The following is a 15329-nucleotide window of genomic DNA, read 5'->3' as shown; positions in this document are numbered from 1 at the left end:
TTTTTATCCTCACTTTACAGATGAGGAACTGAGACAGGCACAGAAAGGTTAGGAGACTCGCCCAAGGTAATGCAGCTCATAAGTGCTGGTGCTGGGATTCAAGCATGGCTGAGTGCTTGTCTTCAACCCTCCGAGACCACCCCCTCTGGTGAAGTTCTGTTACTGTTCTTTACATGCACAGTTCTCAAAATAACCCTAGGTGGTGGGTACTATTGCTATAATATCCTAATTTCCATTTTATAAGTGAGGAAGCTGATGGTGAGCGGGGGTTAAGTCCTTTGCCCAAAGTCATACGGCAAGTAAGTGGCGGGGCCAGGATTTCAGCCTTGGTGAACCACAACCTGTGTGTTCCTAGAATGGGCATCCAGAGGCGGGGGTCTCTAGTCCTACCTAGCCTTGCCATTAAGTCATAAGGTGACCTAGGGAGTCTCTGGAACTTGGATTAAAAACCACTCACTACATAGTCTCTACAGGTCCTTTTGTTATTAATCCCAATACTAAGCTTGTCTGTCTTTCCTTCTGTTTATAGTGTGACACCCAGCCCCTGCTAGTCCCCCATGGCCCCGTGGAGCCGAGAGGCGGTGCTGAGTCTCTATCGGGCTCTGTTGCGCCAGGGCCGACAGCTTCGCTACACTGATCGAGACTTCTACTTTGCCTCCATCCGCCGTGAATTCCGAAAAAATCAGAAGCTAGAGGACCCTGAGGCCCGGGAGAGGCAGCTGGAGAAGGGCCTGGTCTTTCTTCACGGCAAATTGGGAAGGATAATTTAGGATCCTCCAAAGGAAAGAGGACAAAGGTGCCTTCTGTAGACACTCCTGGTCTCTCCCATCCCCACCTCACAGATGCATTAAGAAGCTTCAGGTATGTGGACCCTCGTTCCTGTAGATTTCATTATTTTTTGTCACAAGGGACTGAGGAAAGGACCAAAGTCATCCTTTTAGTCACTAGAAATGAGTGGAGAGCCAGGTGTGGTGGCTCATGCCTGTAATCCCAGCACTTTGGGAGGCCGAGGCAGGTGGATCATGATGGTCAAAAGATCGAGACCATCATGGTCAAGAGATCGAGACCATCCTGGCCAATGTGGTGAAATCCCATCTCTACTAAAAATACAAAAAATTAGCTGGGTGTGGTGGTGCAGGCCTGTAGTTCCAGCTACTTGGGAGGTTGAGGCAGGAGAATCACTTGAACCAGAGAGGCAGAGGTTGCAGTGAGCTGAGATTGCGCCACTGTATTCCAGTCTGGCAACAGAATGAGACTTTGTCTCAAAAAAAAAGAAAAGAAAAGGAGTGGAGAGCCAGGTGCAGTGGTGTGTACCTATAGTCCCAGCTGTACAGGAAGCTGAGGCAGGAGGATGGCTTGAGTCCAGGAGATTGAGGCTACAGTGAGCTATGATTGCACCACTGCACTCCAGGCTGGTGACAGAATGAGACCCTGTCTCTGGAAAAAAAAAAAAAAAAAAAAGAGGACATTTGAGGTCAAATATTTATTGAGCATTTACAAACCTGGCCAGGTGGTACTAATAATAGCTGCTATTGATAGAGTGTTTAGTGTGTGCCAAGTGCTGTTCTAAACATGTTCACGTACATTAAACTCATTTAGTGCTTATGCCAACCACATGGGCAAAATAAGATTTTTATCCTTACTTTGCAGATGAGGAACTGAGACAGGCACAGAGAGGTTAGGAGACTCACCCAAGGTAATGCAGCTCATAAGTGCTGGTGCTGGGATTCAAGCATGGCTGAGTGCTTGTCTTCAACCCTCCGAGACCACCCACTCTGGTGAAGTTCTATTACTCTATTTCTCAGATGAGAAATAGAGCCTTACCAGCCACAGGGCAAGAATAAGCAAATGCCTGCAAGTGGGAACTGCATTCTTTTTTCTTTGAGACGGAGTTTCCCTCTTGTTGACCAGGCTGGAGTGCAGGGGTGCGATCTCAGCTCACTGCAACCTCTGCCTCCCGGGTTCAAGCAATTCTGCCTCAGCCTCCCAAGTAGCTGGGATTACAGGCATGTGCCAGTACGCCCAGCTAATTTTGTATTTTTTTTTTTTTTTTTTTTTTTGAGACGGAGTTTCACTCTTGTTACCCAGTCTGGAGTGCAATGGCGCGATCTCGGCTCACCGCAACCTCCGCCGCCTGGATTCAAGCAATTCTCCTGCCTCAGCCTCCTGAGTAGCTGGTACTACAGGCACGCGCCACCATGCCCAGCCAATTTTTGTATTTTTAGTGGAGACGGGGTTTCACCTTGTTGACCAGGACGGTCTCGATCTCTTGACCTTGTGATCCACCCGCCTCGGCCTCCCAAAGTTTGTATTTGTTTAGTAGAGATGGGGTTTCTTCATGTTGGTCAGGCTGGTCTTGAACTCCAGACCTCAGGTGATTCGCCCACCTCAGCCTCCCAAAGTGCTAGGATTACAGGCGTGAGCCGGTAATCTTTTTTTTTTTTTTTTTTAAGAGACAGGAACAGCAATTTTTTTTTTTTTTTTTTTTTTTTTTTTAAGAGACAGGGTCTCACTCTCACCCAAGCTGGAGTACAGTGGTATGATTATAGCTCTCTGGAACCTTGAATGCCTGGCCTCAAGCAGTCCTCCCCGCTCAGCCTCCTGAGCAGCTAGGACTCCAGGCATATACCAATGTACCCAGCTAATTTTTTATTTTTATTTTTGCAGAGACAGGGTCTTGTTATGTTGCCCAGGCTGCTCTCAAACTCCTAGCCTCAGGTGATCTTCCCACCCGTCCCTCCCAAAGCGTTGGGATTATAGATGCAAACAACTGTGCCTGTCCAGAAACTGCACTTTGTAGTTTCCAAACTTAAGTCTGATGTGGCCAGAATGGCACCCCTGTAAGGCACCTACTCAGAGTTGAGGGTGGGCCAGGTCTGGAAGGACACTGACTCCCAGTTGAGATTGTAATGGATACCTGATTATGGGGGGTCCATCACAGCTTTGTAAGCAGGGCAATGACGTGGCCACACTTGTATCTTAGGGGGAGCATACCAGTGGCAGTGTGAAGAATAAATTGATGAGAGATACTAGAGGCAGTGGATGTAGCCAGATGAGATTGAGGGACCGAGGAAATGGGGGTGGCCGCATAGAAACACAGCGTGTACAGCAGTGGGACTTGGTGATCAGTTGGCTGAGGCAGGAGGAGGAGAGGGAAAGATGAAGGGTAACTGGGTGTAAGGCCTGCCAGCTGGGTGGAGGGTGCTGCTTTTAACTGGGGGAGGGAAAGCAGGAGGAGGAGCCTTACATAATAGCTTTTGGTTCTTCTCAGCCACTTAGGATTGGCACACCTGCCTTTGGAAGTACCGGGCCAGGGGGTGGGGTGATGCCTATGGGAGTCTGTCTGCACAGGGATGGTTGGATAGTGGATCTGGGAGGAAATTAGGGTGTTCCTTGAAATCTGTGTATTCCTAATATATTTTGGCTGTGAGCTGGGCTACATGCTGCTATCAGCACCCCCTCAAAAAAAACCAAGAAACAGAATGCCATAAGGTTAATAGTTCATTTCCACAACAGATGCTATGCATCAAACACTGCACACCCTGAGGATGCAGCAGTGAATGAGTCCAGATGTCTCCCAGAAGCATATGGCTTGGGGGTTAATGGAGTGGAGATGGGAACAAGGTAGGCAGCAAGTACTTAGGACCCCTGTAGATTAGTTCTCCCTACCAGCATGAGCTTGGGGTTCAAATCGTGGCCACGTAATTTACTGACAAAGTGACCTTGGGTCAGTTACTTGACTTCCACCTCACTCAGTTTCTTCATCCTGTAAATATGGGATAATGTTACTGACCTCATGGGATTGTGGTGAGGATTGAAGGAATTAATAAGTGTAAAATTCCCATCATGTAATGTACAGTCAATATACATTAGCTGTTCTTGTATGTATTCAGGCAAGTTAGGTTTATAAAAAGGCCTATGGCTTTTTCAATTAAAATCAGTTGGAACTTTCACAGTTCTGTGCTGTCATCTTAGGAAGCGGTAAGGCCTTCATTATTCATCATCCTTATTATATTAGGGTAATGAGCATTTCTGTTCCCATTTTTGTATCAAGGGAGACAGGTTAAATCACTTGCCTGAAATGTTGGCAGGGGTCAAATTCTCCATCCCTATTTCTGCCCGCCAGGTCTGTGTTCCTTTTTTGTTTTTTTATTTTGAAACTATCTGAACCATTTTTAAGTGTACAGCTCTAAGTATATTCACATTGCTGTGTATCAGAGCCCCAGAACTTTTTCATCTCGCACATCGGAAACTCTATACTCATTAAACAACGGGGTTCTTTCATGACTGTCCCGATGGGAGGTGGAGTGCTTACCTGCTACTAGGCTGTAAGCTTATGCAGCAGAACCTGAGTGGAGAATGCATCGTGGAGAAGCAGTTTAAACTGGAACAAGTTGAATTAACTTTTCAAGTAAGGTCCATGTCTCTGTGTTGACCTTTGGGTGCTCTCCTATTCCAGGCCACCAGGTCTACAATGTCATTTGGTCCTTGGATGGTGTGGGGGCGCATGTTGCACTACAGTAGGAAAACCCTTTAACAAGCTGGCTCAGCTTACTAGTTTTGATCTCAGCCAGGTGCAGTGGCTCATGCCTGTAATCCCAGCATTTTGGGAGGCTGAGGCGGGTGCATGACCTGAGGTCAGGAGTTAAGAGACCAGCCTGGCCAACATGGTGAAACGCTGTCTCTACTAAAAATACAAGAAATTAGCTGGCTGTGGTGGCGCACACCTGTAATCCCAGCTACTAGGGAGGCTGAGGCAGGAGACTCACTTGAACTTGGGAGGCGGAGGTTGCAGTGAGCTGAGATCGCCTCACTACACTCCAGCCTGGGCAACAGAGCGAGACTCTGTCTCAAAAAAAAAGAAAAAATAGTTTTGATCTCAAGCCCAGGATGGCATCACTGCAAATTTTAAAGGCCATTTTAGAGCTGTCTCAAAACGTGAAATATCACTCAGAGGACAGTCTGGGTTGCTGACTGCCTTCTGGAAGCCGAACTTTTGTCCTGTGGATGGGAATCTTTTTTTTTTTTTGAGACAGAGTTTTGCTCTTGTTACCCAGGCTGGAGTGCAATGGCGCGATCTCGGCTCACCGCAACCTCCGCCTCCTGGGTTCAGGCAATTCTCCTGCCTCAGCCTCCCGAGTAGCTGGGATTACAGGCACGCGCCACCATGCCCAGCTAATTTTTTGTATTTTTAGTAGAGACGGGGTTTCACCATGTTGACCAGGATGGTCTCGATCTCTCGACCTTGTGATCCACCCACCTCGGCGTCCCAAAGTGCTGGGATTACAGGCTTGAGCCACTGCGCCCGGCTTGTGGAGCATTTTTACAGTTTATAGCACATCCACTGCAATACAGTTTATACTGTCCACATACATTATTGCAGTGGATGGTTTTTCCTCACTACAACCCTGTGATTTGGTCCCATGCTGGGGCCATTATCACTTTTTCGTAGCTGAGGTGTTGAGTAACTCATTTATGGTCACCCAGCTAAGAAATCAGGGCTAAAGGCAAGTACTTACTATATTTCAGGATTTCTCACTCTAAACCTGTGCTCTGTTCTGTCATCTGTAGCACCACCTTGCTCTCACCGGGGCACCAAGGACTAAAATGGTCCGGGGAGGCTGCTGCTGCCCGGAGCGAGGCGGTGCCCTTCTGGCCCTGCTGCACCACACTCAAGGATCGTTTAGAGGGCACTTGTGTCCAACGGCTCTCACGATTGTAAATATTTCAGTAAAGAGTTAAAACAAGAGACATTGTTATGTGTGGGGAAATGTATAATGTTCTGCTTTTTTCCTCATTGGTTACTCTGCCTCCACTAAGTTTGGTATGTCCTGTCTCTCTCTCAGTGGCCACTGGAGGGAGGGTGTCTGGTGTTCTTCCCTGACTCCACCGTAAATACAAACGTTATCTCTTCTCCCTGGCCTTGCTCTGTGCATTTGAGGTAGGAATATACTGAGTTTGGCCAAATAGTCTCTCATGTCCCTAGACCTGACTGTAAGTGGTAGAGAAAGGGAAAGTGCCCCCAAGGTGTGAACTCAAGTTAGGGAAAAAATATTTTTGGACTTGACAGTGCCTCTTAGTTAACTTGATTGTTGGGATAATAGAGTCAGAAATATTTCTGTTTTTCAAGGAGGTAGAGGCAGGAGCATAAGATGTGGAGCTAGCAATACCCAGTTATAACATGGTATTAGAAGGAATGTTATTTTACATGGAAGATGTCCTCAGTGATCTTGTCTCTTGATGTCCTCCCATTCTGGGGCACTGAATGGTCTATGACTTTGTTTTCCCTTATGTCATTCCTGGTGTGAAGGACAGGGGTATTATAGAGGAAAGTGGCAGCATGCTAAGTGGTATTCCGATCTGAACCACGCTGTCATCCCTTACCCAGCTCAGGCCCAGGGGTCTAACTCCACGGGAATGGGCTTACCTGGGGACTGCTGCTGCTGCAGTCAGGATGACGCCATTGTAGCGGGAGGAGCGCACTGCCTGGAGGGCAGCCTCTTCGCTACTGTGCCCAAGCTCTCCTTTCAGGTGACCGTGTTTTTAGTTCCCTTTCCGAGTGTGATGGAGCAGATGGGTGTTTTGTTTCCCAGTTAGCAGCCGAGTCTGCAGTGTCCTTTGTGCTTTTGATCTCCCAGTATGCCAGCCTCACCTAAGCTTTTATAGTCCCTGCTGCACAGTTCTCTCCAGAAACAAAGCATTTGTGAAGGAGGAGGGTCCACGGAGGGTCCATTTACTTCTTTGGACCTTTCTCACATATGGACGTGTAGTTACAGTTCCATGTGCAGGGTGTTTGGTAGATGTTTTGTGTTTTGTTTGCAGAAAGTACCTAGAACAAGGGCTGATTTGATTTGGGTAAGGGTGAGGGTGGTACGGTAGAAAAAGCATCATATGCTGGGTGCGGTGGCTCACACCTGTAATCCCAGCACTTTGGGAGACCAAGGTAGGTGGATCACCTGAGGTCAGGAGTTCAAGAGCAGCCTGGCCAACATGGAGAAACCCCATCTCTTAAAAAAAAAAAAGCATACATGGGGCATGGAGTCCTGAGTTCTGGAGATGACTGTGTCATTTCGTTTTTTATTTTTATTTTTAAGATACGGAGTCTCGCTCTATCACTGAGGCTGGAGTGCAGGGGCACGATCATAGCTCACTGTAGCCTTAAACTCCTGGGCTCATGCAATTCCCCTGCCTCAGCCTTTTAGGTAGATGGGACCACAGGCATGCCCCAGCATGCTCTTTATTTTTATCTTTTACTTTTGGAGATGGGGGTCTTGCCATGTTGCTCAGGTTGGTCTTGAACTTCTGGCTGCAAGCGATCTTCCCACCTCTGCCTCCAAGTAGCTAAGATGATAGGCGCTAGCCACACTGCGCCTGGCAGTTGTACCAGTTCATTACGCTGAGACCTGGCACATCACCTCCCTATGTTTGAGGTGCTGTGATGGTATTAGATGAGCTCCGCCCTGCTAAGCTCTAACCTTCCACAGAGTAGTGGCCAAAGGATGAAGACATGACCTGAATTGTTACCTTGTGAGAGAGGGTTGTTTTCCATGGGGGTGGTACTTCATTGTAATACGAAGAAGGATTGACAGCGAGCTTAACACTGTCAAGCTAGCTTGGGGAAAGGTTTTCCTACAGTACCCACGATCAGTCCCTCCTCCCTGCATCCCTATATATCATGGGACATGGTAGCTCCTGCTAGACCCTAAAGCATGCAGTGCTGGAGGCAAGAGGATTTCGGTTGCTGGAACTCAGAGTACCCTGTACTTGCTGGGGTTTGACTTGACTGGGGAGGGCGGTTCTCGGGGTCCCAGTACTTACGGCCGTGTTCTATCTTCATTCTCAGATGAGCAATGGCAGGCGCTGGTGAGCGCAAAGGCAAGAAGGATGACAATGGCATTGGCACAGCCATTGACTTTGTGCTCTCCAATGCCCGGCTGGTGCTGGGGGTGGGTGGAGCGGCCATGCTGGGCATCGCCACACTGGCAGTTAAGCGGGTAAGTGCATGCAGCCAGGGCCCGGGGTGGGATGCGGTGCTGTGCTCATAAGGTGTAATGTTCTGTAGAAAGAAAATGTCGAAGCATTCTTAGGAATAGGAGGAAATGATCACAATGATGTTAAGTGAAAGAAACAGCTTTCAAAAGTATGTATAGAGTGATCCTCATTACATACATCTAGAAAGAAACATACATGGTATTCGCAGTTTGCTCTGGGTCATGTGTCTATGTCTTATATTGTTTAGTCTTCCCTGAGATTTTCCTCATGGAGCAAAGTATTCTACAATCTAGAATAAAAACAAAATGATTAAAAGTAGTTGAACTTACTAGAACAGAGCTTTTGGGGATGACGTAGATTGGAAGAAAACAGGGAAAGAGGCCGGGTTTATGTCCTGTGTCCTCTCTGCCATTTCAGATGTATGATCGGGCGATCAGTGCCCCTACCAGCCCCACCCGCCTGAGCCATTCAGGGAAAAGGAGCTGGGAGGAACCAAACTGGATGGGCTCTCCCCGACTGCTGAACAGGGACATGAAGACAGGCCTGAGCCGGTCCCTGCAGACCCTTCCCACAGACTCTTCAGCCTTTGACACAGGTGAGAAGGGCTGCTACCCCTCCTGAGACCTCTCTGGACTTTCAGGACCACTCCTGCACTCAGCAAACATTTCCTGAGCACATCTGTGCCAGGCACAGTGCCAGCACTTGCCCTCCATGCCAGACCCTTCTTTCTGGGACTGAGGCAGCTGTGGACTGAGCAAGCGTGGGAAGAGCTCATGTGCCTCTCTCTCTTGCCTTGGCAGATACATTCTGCCCGCCCCGGCCCAAGCCATTGGCCAGGAAGGGCCAGGTAGACTTGAAGAAGTCACGACTCCGCATGTCCCTGCAGGAGAAACTTCTTACTTACTACCGGAACCGGGCAGCCATCCCTGCTGGAGAGCAGGCTCGGGCCAAGCAAGCTGCTGTGGACATATGTGCGGAGCTCCGGAGCTTCCTGCGGGCTAAGTTGCCTGACATGCCGCTTCGGGACATGTACTTGAGTGGCAGCCTCTATGATGACCTGCAGGTAACAAGGTGGTTCTCACGGTGGGTGGGGTTGGGTGCCATCATGCACAGTAGTGTTGCTGGCACAGGTCAGTGTCCCAGACTAGCCAGAAAGACTGAGGTCTTACAGCTCCTGAATCCTGTGTACGCAGCATTTGGAGATGCATACTTGTTATTCTTTTTTTTTTTTTTTTGAGATGGAGTCTTGCTCTGTTGCCCAGGCTGGAGTGCAGCTCGGCTTACTGCAACCTCCACCTCCCGGGTTCAAGCGATTCTCCTGCCTCAGCCTCCCAAGTAGCTGAGATTACAGGCGTGTGCCACCACACCCAGCAAATTTTTTTGGCATTTTTAGTAGAGAGGGGGTTTCGCCCTGTTGGCCAGGCTGGTCTCGAACTCCTGACCTCAGGTGATCCACCTGCCTCAGCCTCCCAAAGTGCTGAGATTACAAGTGTGAGCCATTGTGCCCAGGCTGTCATTCTTTATTTTTGTGTCTTTAATCCCTTCTCATGTTTTAGTCCTACTCACAACTTTTAAGAAACTTTAAGAGGCCTCCTCCTTCCTATATTCTTGTCCCCATCTCGCCTTTCGAGTTTTCTCACCCTGTAGATTGATAGGGTGACATAAAAGAATTCTTAGTTCTCTTTTTTTTTACTTTTGGAGACAAGGACACACTCCGTCACCCAGGCTGAAGTGCAGTGCTGTGATTGTGGCTCACTACAGCCCTGACCTCCTGGTATCAAGCAGGCCCCTCAGTCTCTCAGATAGTGACGATTATAGACATGCACCACCACACCTGGCTAATGTTTTATACTTATTGCAGAGATGGGTTTTTGCCATGTTCCTCAGGCTAGTCTTGAACTCCTAGGCTCAAGCGATCTGCCTGCTTTGGCTCCCAAAGTGCTGGGATTACAGGCATGAGCCACTGTGCCCAGCCTGGTTCCCATTCTTGTTGAGGGAATGTAAGATGGTGGGACCTGTGTTGGAGGAATCATGTCTTTTGAACAGAATAAAGCCTCAGAACTTGTTAAATTCTGCTCTGACAGGTGGTGACAGCTGACCACATCCAACTCATTGTGCCCCTTGTGCTAGAGCAGAACCTGTGGTCATGTATTCCTGGTGAAGACACCATCATGAATGTCCCTGGCTTCTTCCTGGTTCGTCGTGAAAATCCAGAGTACTTTCCTCGTGGGAGCAGTTACTGGGACCGCTGTGTAGTAGGGGGTTACCTTTCCCCAAAGACAGTTGCAGATACATTTGAGAAGGTAGTGGCTGGCTCCATCAATTGGCCAGCCATAGGGTCCCTCTTGGACTATGTGATCCGACCGGCTCCGCCCCCAGAAGCCCTGACACTGGAGGTGCAGTATGAGCGTGACAAACATCTCGTCATTGACTTCCTGCCATCAGTGACCCTTGGTGACACAGTCTTGGTGGCCAAACCACACCGGCTAGCCCAGTATGACAACCTGTGGCGGCTGAGCCTGCGCCCCGCTGAGACGGCACGCCTGCGGGCTTTGGACCAGGCCGACTCGGGCTGCCGATCCCTGTGCCTCAAGATCCTCAAGGCCATATGCAAGTCCACCCCGGCTCTGGGCCACCTCACTGCCAGCCAGCTCACCAACGTCATCCTCCACTTGGCCCAGGAGGAGGCTGACTGGTCTCCGGATATGCTGGCCGACCGTTTCCTGCAGGCCCTGAGGGGACTTATCAGCTACCTAGAGGCGGGAGTCCTGCCCAGTGCCCTAAACCCCAAGGTGAACTTATTTGCAGAGCTCACCCCTGAAGAAATAGACGAATTAGGATACACTCTCTATTGCTCATTGTCTGAGCCAGAGGTGCTGCTGCAGACGTAGGGCAGGTGAAGGTCAAAGCAGGTGTCGGTGGTCAGGCCCTGGATTCTCCATTAGATACACTTGGCTACGTAGTTGGTGCCTCACAGGGTCCCTGGTGCCTCCTGTCTTGCTGATCATCACCCTGGTCACTTCATGCCGATTAGAATGACATCTCTTCTGTCTCCTGTTTTCTTACCCAACTCCTTCTATTTTCGTTACCAATCACTGTGCTCCCTACTCCTCCCTGGCTCCAGGCTAATTTTTCTGGAATGAATTGAGAAGGTGGAGTGCTGGCCTGAGCTGATGGACCACTTGGTGTTTTGCGTGTCGGCCCATGTTTGCTGCCTCTGTCTGGCCTGCCTTGCCCGTTTGCCTGTTCCTACTCAGTGTCTTTTCTATCTTTTCCTCTCTCGTTCACGCCTTCTGTTTTGCTCTGGTCCCTGGAGCATATCTGCCTAATTAAGATGTTGCCTTTTAGTTGAATGTCACTGAAGAGCTGGGATTGCATGTTTCAAAGCTGAACTCTGCAGAGTGAGCGCTGAGACAGTATTTAGCGTTTCTGGGAGTGAGGCTGGTCGAAGACCTGGCCTTTGACTCCAGTTCCTGGAAAAGAAGTCTGTCCTCCCACCATTTCCTGACCCATTCATAAATGCTGAGTGTCTCTCTCATGGGAACACTGTTAATGACCCACACAGGATAAACTGGATGCAAAGTTAGTTGCAGATTAAATTTCTTGGTGGCTGTCAGCAAAAGTGCAGAGTAGGGAAGCAGAGCTGGTTAAGGGCCTCATGGAGCGTTTGTGTGCCCCGTGTCTGCTCCTCATCTGTGGCTGCAGGAGTCAGACAGACAAGGAAGGATGGGGCTGCCAGGGCAGCACCTCTTCATGAATGCTGGTTTTCACCCCTTCTCCTTTTATTGCCAGTTAGAACAAGGCCTTGAAGGAACACAGCCTTAGCCATCAGTTGAGGATGAGGGAGGCTGACAGGAGGCTGAATGTCATCTGGAAAATCCAGTCACTAGTTAGGGTTTGGTGGCCATGTTTTCTCCCCAGACAGACCGTGCTTTTCTAGGATGTGGCCTTAGAGCAGGAACAGGCCCAGCACTGGCCCCTGATCCTCCAGTGGCGGGGGTGTTTGCTGAGCTCTCCAGGCATGGCCAGAGGGCAGGCGAGCATGCGCAGACTTCTTTCCCTTGTCCTATTTCTCACCCAGCACCTGGGGAGATCGGTGCTACCAAGGAAGAGAGCACACAGACGAGACATAGGGGAGGGAGGTGCGCACTTCCTCCATTCCTCCTCATTTCCTGCTGCTGAGATGCAGTATTTTTTGCAACACAAATGGATCCTGCAGGTGGGGGGAATGTTTAATACACCATGTCCCTTCGTTGTGTGTTTTTCCCTGTTTGTGGCAAGACTGATGCTGTGTCTCATCTGCCCATTTAGTATTTTTGTTTTCCTCCTGTCGAGTGTTTTTTTCTATTACTACCTCTCCATCAGTGAGGTTCTGGTGAAGCTCTCTGCAGCTGTCTCATTCCTTCCCAATGATAGGAATAGGAAATGACTCTTCAGCATTGATACCTCAGCACCCCTCTGAATTTAGGGTAGAGATTCCTGCCCCTTTTGTCACAGATTAGGAAGTTGAGAACTAGGGTTAACCTTGGCTATATTTAGAGGTCTTCTTGCCTCTTTTCCCCTTAACAAGGATTACTTAATGGTGGTTCAATTTCATTTGCATAAAGGTATTGAGAGGGAACAAAAATGATAAATCTGAGAATGTTGAGAGAGCTCTACCCTGTCTGTTGGTCAGACTCAAAGGGCAGGTAAAAAAAAAAAATCTGTATGCCTGAGTACCACCCTGAATGAATGCTTTAGAAGGTATGGGGTGAAGCCTGACTTTGAGGGTTCCAGCGTACCCGTGATGTGTCCATTAGAAGGCAGAGGAGAGGATTGACAGGGTATTGCAAAAGTATAAATTATTATTCATTGAGATAAATCATTTGGTTTCCCTGCCATGAGTATTTAAAAAAACTTAGTTTTCCCAAGCTGGCATCTCTGACCAAATACCGCATAAAATATTGGAAGGAGGCTGGGTGCGGTGGCTCATGCTTGTAATCCCAGCACTTTGGGAGGCCATGGTGTGTGGATCACTTGAGGTCAGGAGTTTGAGACCATCCTGGCCAAAATGGCAAAACCATCTCTACTAAAAAGAAAAAAATTAGCTGGGTGTGGTGGCAGGCGCCTGTAATCCCAGCTACTTGGGAGGCTAAGGCAGGAGAATCACTTAAACCTGGGAGGTGGAGATTGCAGTGAGCCAAGATTGTGCCACTGCACTCCAGCCTGGGTGACAGAAAGAGACTCTGCTTCAAAGAGAAAAAAAAATTGGAAAGAGAACTCAAAAAATAAGATTTTAAAGAGTCTCAAGTTACGTCAAGTATAAGTGTCATTTTAGGAAAGCAAATGAGTTTACCATCTTTCTGAAACAGCATCTCTTTCAACTGTTTGATAAAACCGTAACTTTGCCATTTTACAAGCAACAACCTCTTAAGAAGACCTCAGAACTAGAAGCAGTGGGAACTCTCAGCCCTGGTCCTGGTGGGTTTGCTGACCATGACTGGGCAAGCCAGGCTTTTTGCTGCCATCTTCCTCATCATAAAATGTGGAACGTAGGCAGCTGCTTTTGAGATTCCGGGATGGAAGAGGACAACATTCTGCACCTGCCCCCCTTTTTAAATCTTTGGGGAAAGCTGAGTAACTTTCCCTGATCCTTTGCCTTCCTGTTCAGTAATTCTTACTTTTGCCTGAAGTAATAGCATCTTCTCCTACTTCTCCATCTAGAGATTTGTGTGTGTGTGCCATCAAGGTTAGCAAACCTTATACTTAGCCTAACACTTAAAAAATGCACTCATTCTCTTAAACCTAATCAGTTCCAGAGTTTATTTTGCTTCTCCTCTGTTGCCCTTCCTAAAAAATGAGTTCAAGACGACAGTATTTTTTTCTTTACATGCTTGGCTGTGACTTTTTAAATTTTATTTAAATAAAGGAAAGAAATCTTGAAGCTCAAGTTGAAAAAAGTATCACAGAGGCCTGCCTTCGGTCTCCTGGGTCCTGGCCCTGGTGGGCCACCTGTCCATATTCCACACTCGCTGACTGTGCTCCCTGCACTCCACTCAAGTTGAGAGTTCAAATAGTCTTGAAGGGGAATCAGCTTCAGGATTGAATGACCCAGGAGAGTCCCCGAGGGGGTCTCTGTAAATAGAGACTACTGCGTGTGTCCAGAGCTCTCTGCCATGGTAATTCCTTGGGGCTCTGACTTGGCTGAGAACTTAATGCTGGGATTTGTTAGAACTCTGCCCTTTTATCTGAAGCTCAAGGCCAAGGAGAATTATAGGAGACTTAGGATAGAGCTGACCCCTGCACCAGGCTCGAGGCTGTATCCCTTTTAGATCCCACTTACTGTAAGTGGCCAGAATACCAGAGGTGTGGGGTCTGTGGTCACCTGCACACGAGGTGTTTACCTTTACATTTTGGTCACCTGTAGTCTTTAAATTCTTGGTTCCTGAGGCCAAGTCCACAACTTGCCTTCTAGTCACTTGCCTGCCCGTCAGTGGTGGTTGATGTGTTAGCTGGTAGATTTGGAATCAGTCATGAGTCTTTCCGTCCTGTCTTGGCTAAGTCTATATGGGTAGAGTCAACCTAGCCCTGAGACCGAGAGACCTGCTGTCCTTTTTCTCCCTGAGGGAGGAAATGAAACTGGGGAACACAGTGTCCTTCCATAGCATGGGAAGAAGCAAATAAAAATCTTTCCAACAGCTTTGACTTGTGTGTGGCAGATCAAACATTTTCCTGTGGGAGTGGTACTGGGTCTCCATTTTCAGCTAGGGGAAACTTTGAAGTGTTTGAGCTAGGTCTCTGTAAGAGAGTGTATGGGACAAACTGCCACTGGAGTCATTCTTCCACGACCTTTTCACTGTCAAAACTGGGGCAGTGTTTCTTTAATTCTTAACCATCTGCACAATCATCCATCAGGAGGTAGGTTTTTTTCCCTTGAGACGAGTCTTACTGTGTTGCCCAGGCTGGAAGGCAAAGGTGCGATCTCTGCTCGCTGCAACCTCTGCCTCCTGAGTTCAAGCAATTCTGCCTAGCTTCCCGAGTAGCTGAGATTACAGGTGCCTGCCACCATGCTTGGCTAGTTTTTGTATTTTTTTTTTTTTAAGTAGAGACGGCAGTTTCACCATGCTGGCCAGGCTGGTCTGGAACACTCGACCTCAGGTGATCCTCCTGCCTTCACCTCCCAAAGTGTTGGGATTGTAGGCATGAGCCACCACACCCGGCCAGTACTGTCTTGATGTCCTGTGGCTCCCTAGATCTGCCTTTGGAAGATGTGGTTAATGGCTCAGGGATTTTTCATGCATTTGCATGAAAAGGCTAGACAATTTCCCTTTTTTTTTTTTTTTTTAGGAGAGAGTCTT

General features: G+C 48.4%; 2 protein-coding genes across 2 annotated transcripts; both read left to right on the top strand.

Annotated features, from left to right (window-relative positions):
• Positions 1 to 557: 557 nt before the first annotated feature.
• MIURF (mitochondrial elongation factor 1 upstream open reading frame) lies at positions 558 to 770 on the top strand. The gene has a single exon (XM_074390782.1). The coding sequence runs from the start codon at positions 558 to 560 to the stop codon at positions 768 to 770; it is 213 nt and encodes a 70-aa protein (XP_074246883.1).
• On the top strand, positions 771 to 14676 carry MIEF1 (mitochondrial elongation factor 1). The gene is made up of 5 exons (XM_003932853.3): positions 771 to 861; positions 7844 to 7994; positions 8410 to 8587; positions 8793 to 9055; positions 10077 to 14676. Exons 2-5 carry the CDS (start codon positions 7851 to 7853, stop codon positions 10881 to 10883), a joined length of 1392 nt encoding a protein of 463 aa, XP_003932902.1. The 5' UTR covers positions 771 to 861; positions 7844 to 7850; the 3' UTR covers positions 10884 to 14676.
• The last annotated feature ends 653 nt before the right edge of the window (positions 14677 to 15329 follow it).

This window comes from Saimiri boliviensis, chromosome 21, assembly GCF_048565385.1.
Source record: "Saimiri boliviensis isolate mSaiBol1 chromosome 21, mSaiBol1.pri, whole genome shotgun sequence".
NCBI lineage: Eukaryota > Metazoa > Chordata > Mammalia > Primates > Cebidae > Saimiri > Saimiri boliviensis.
This window is presented reverse-complemented; position numbering and strand designations above follow the sequence as displayed.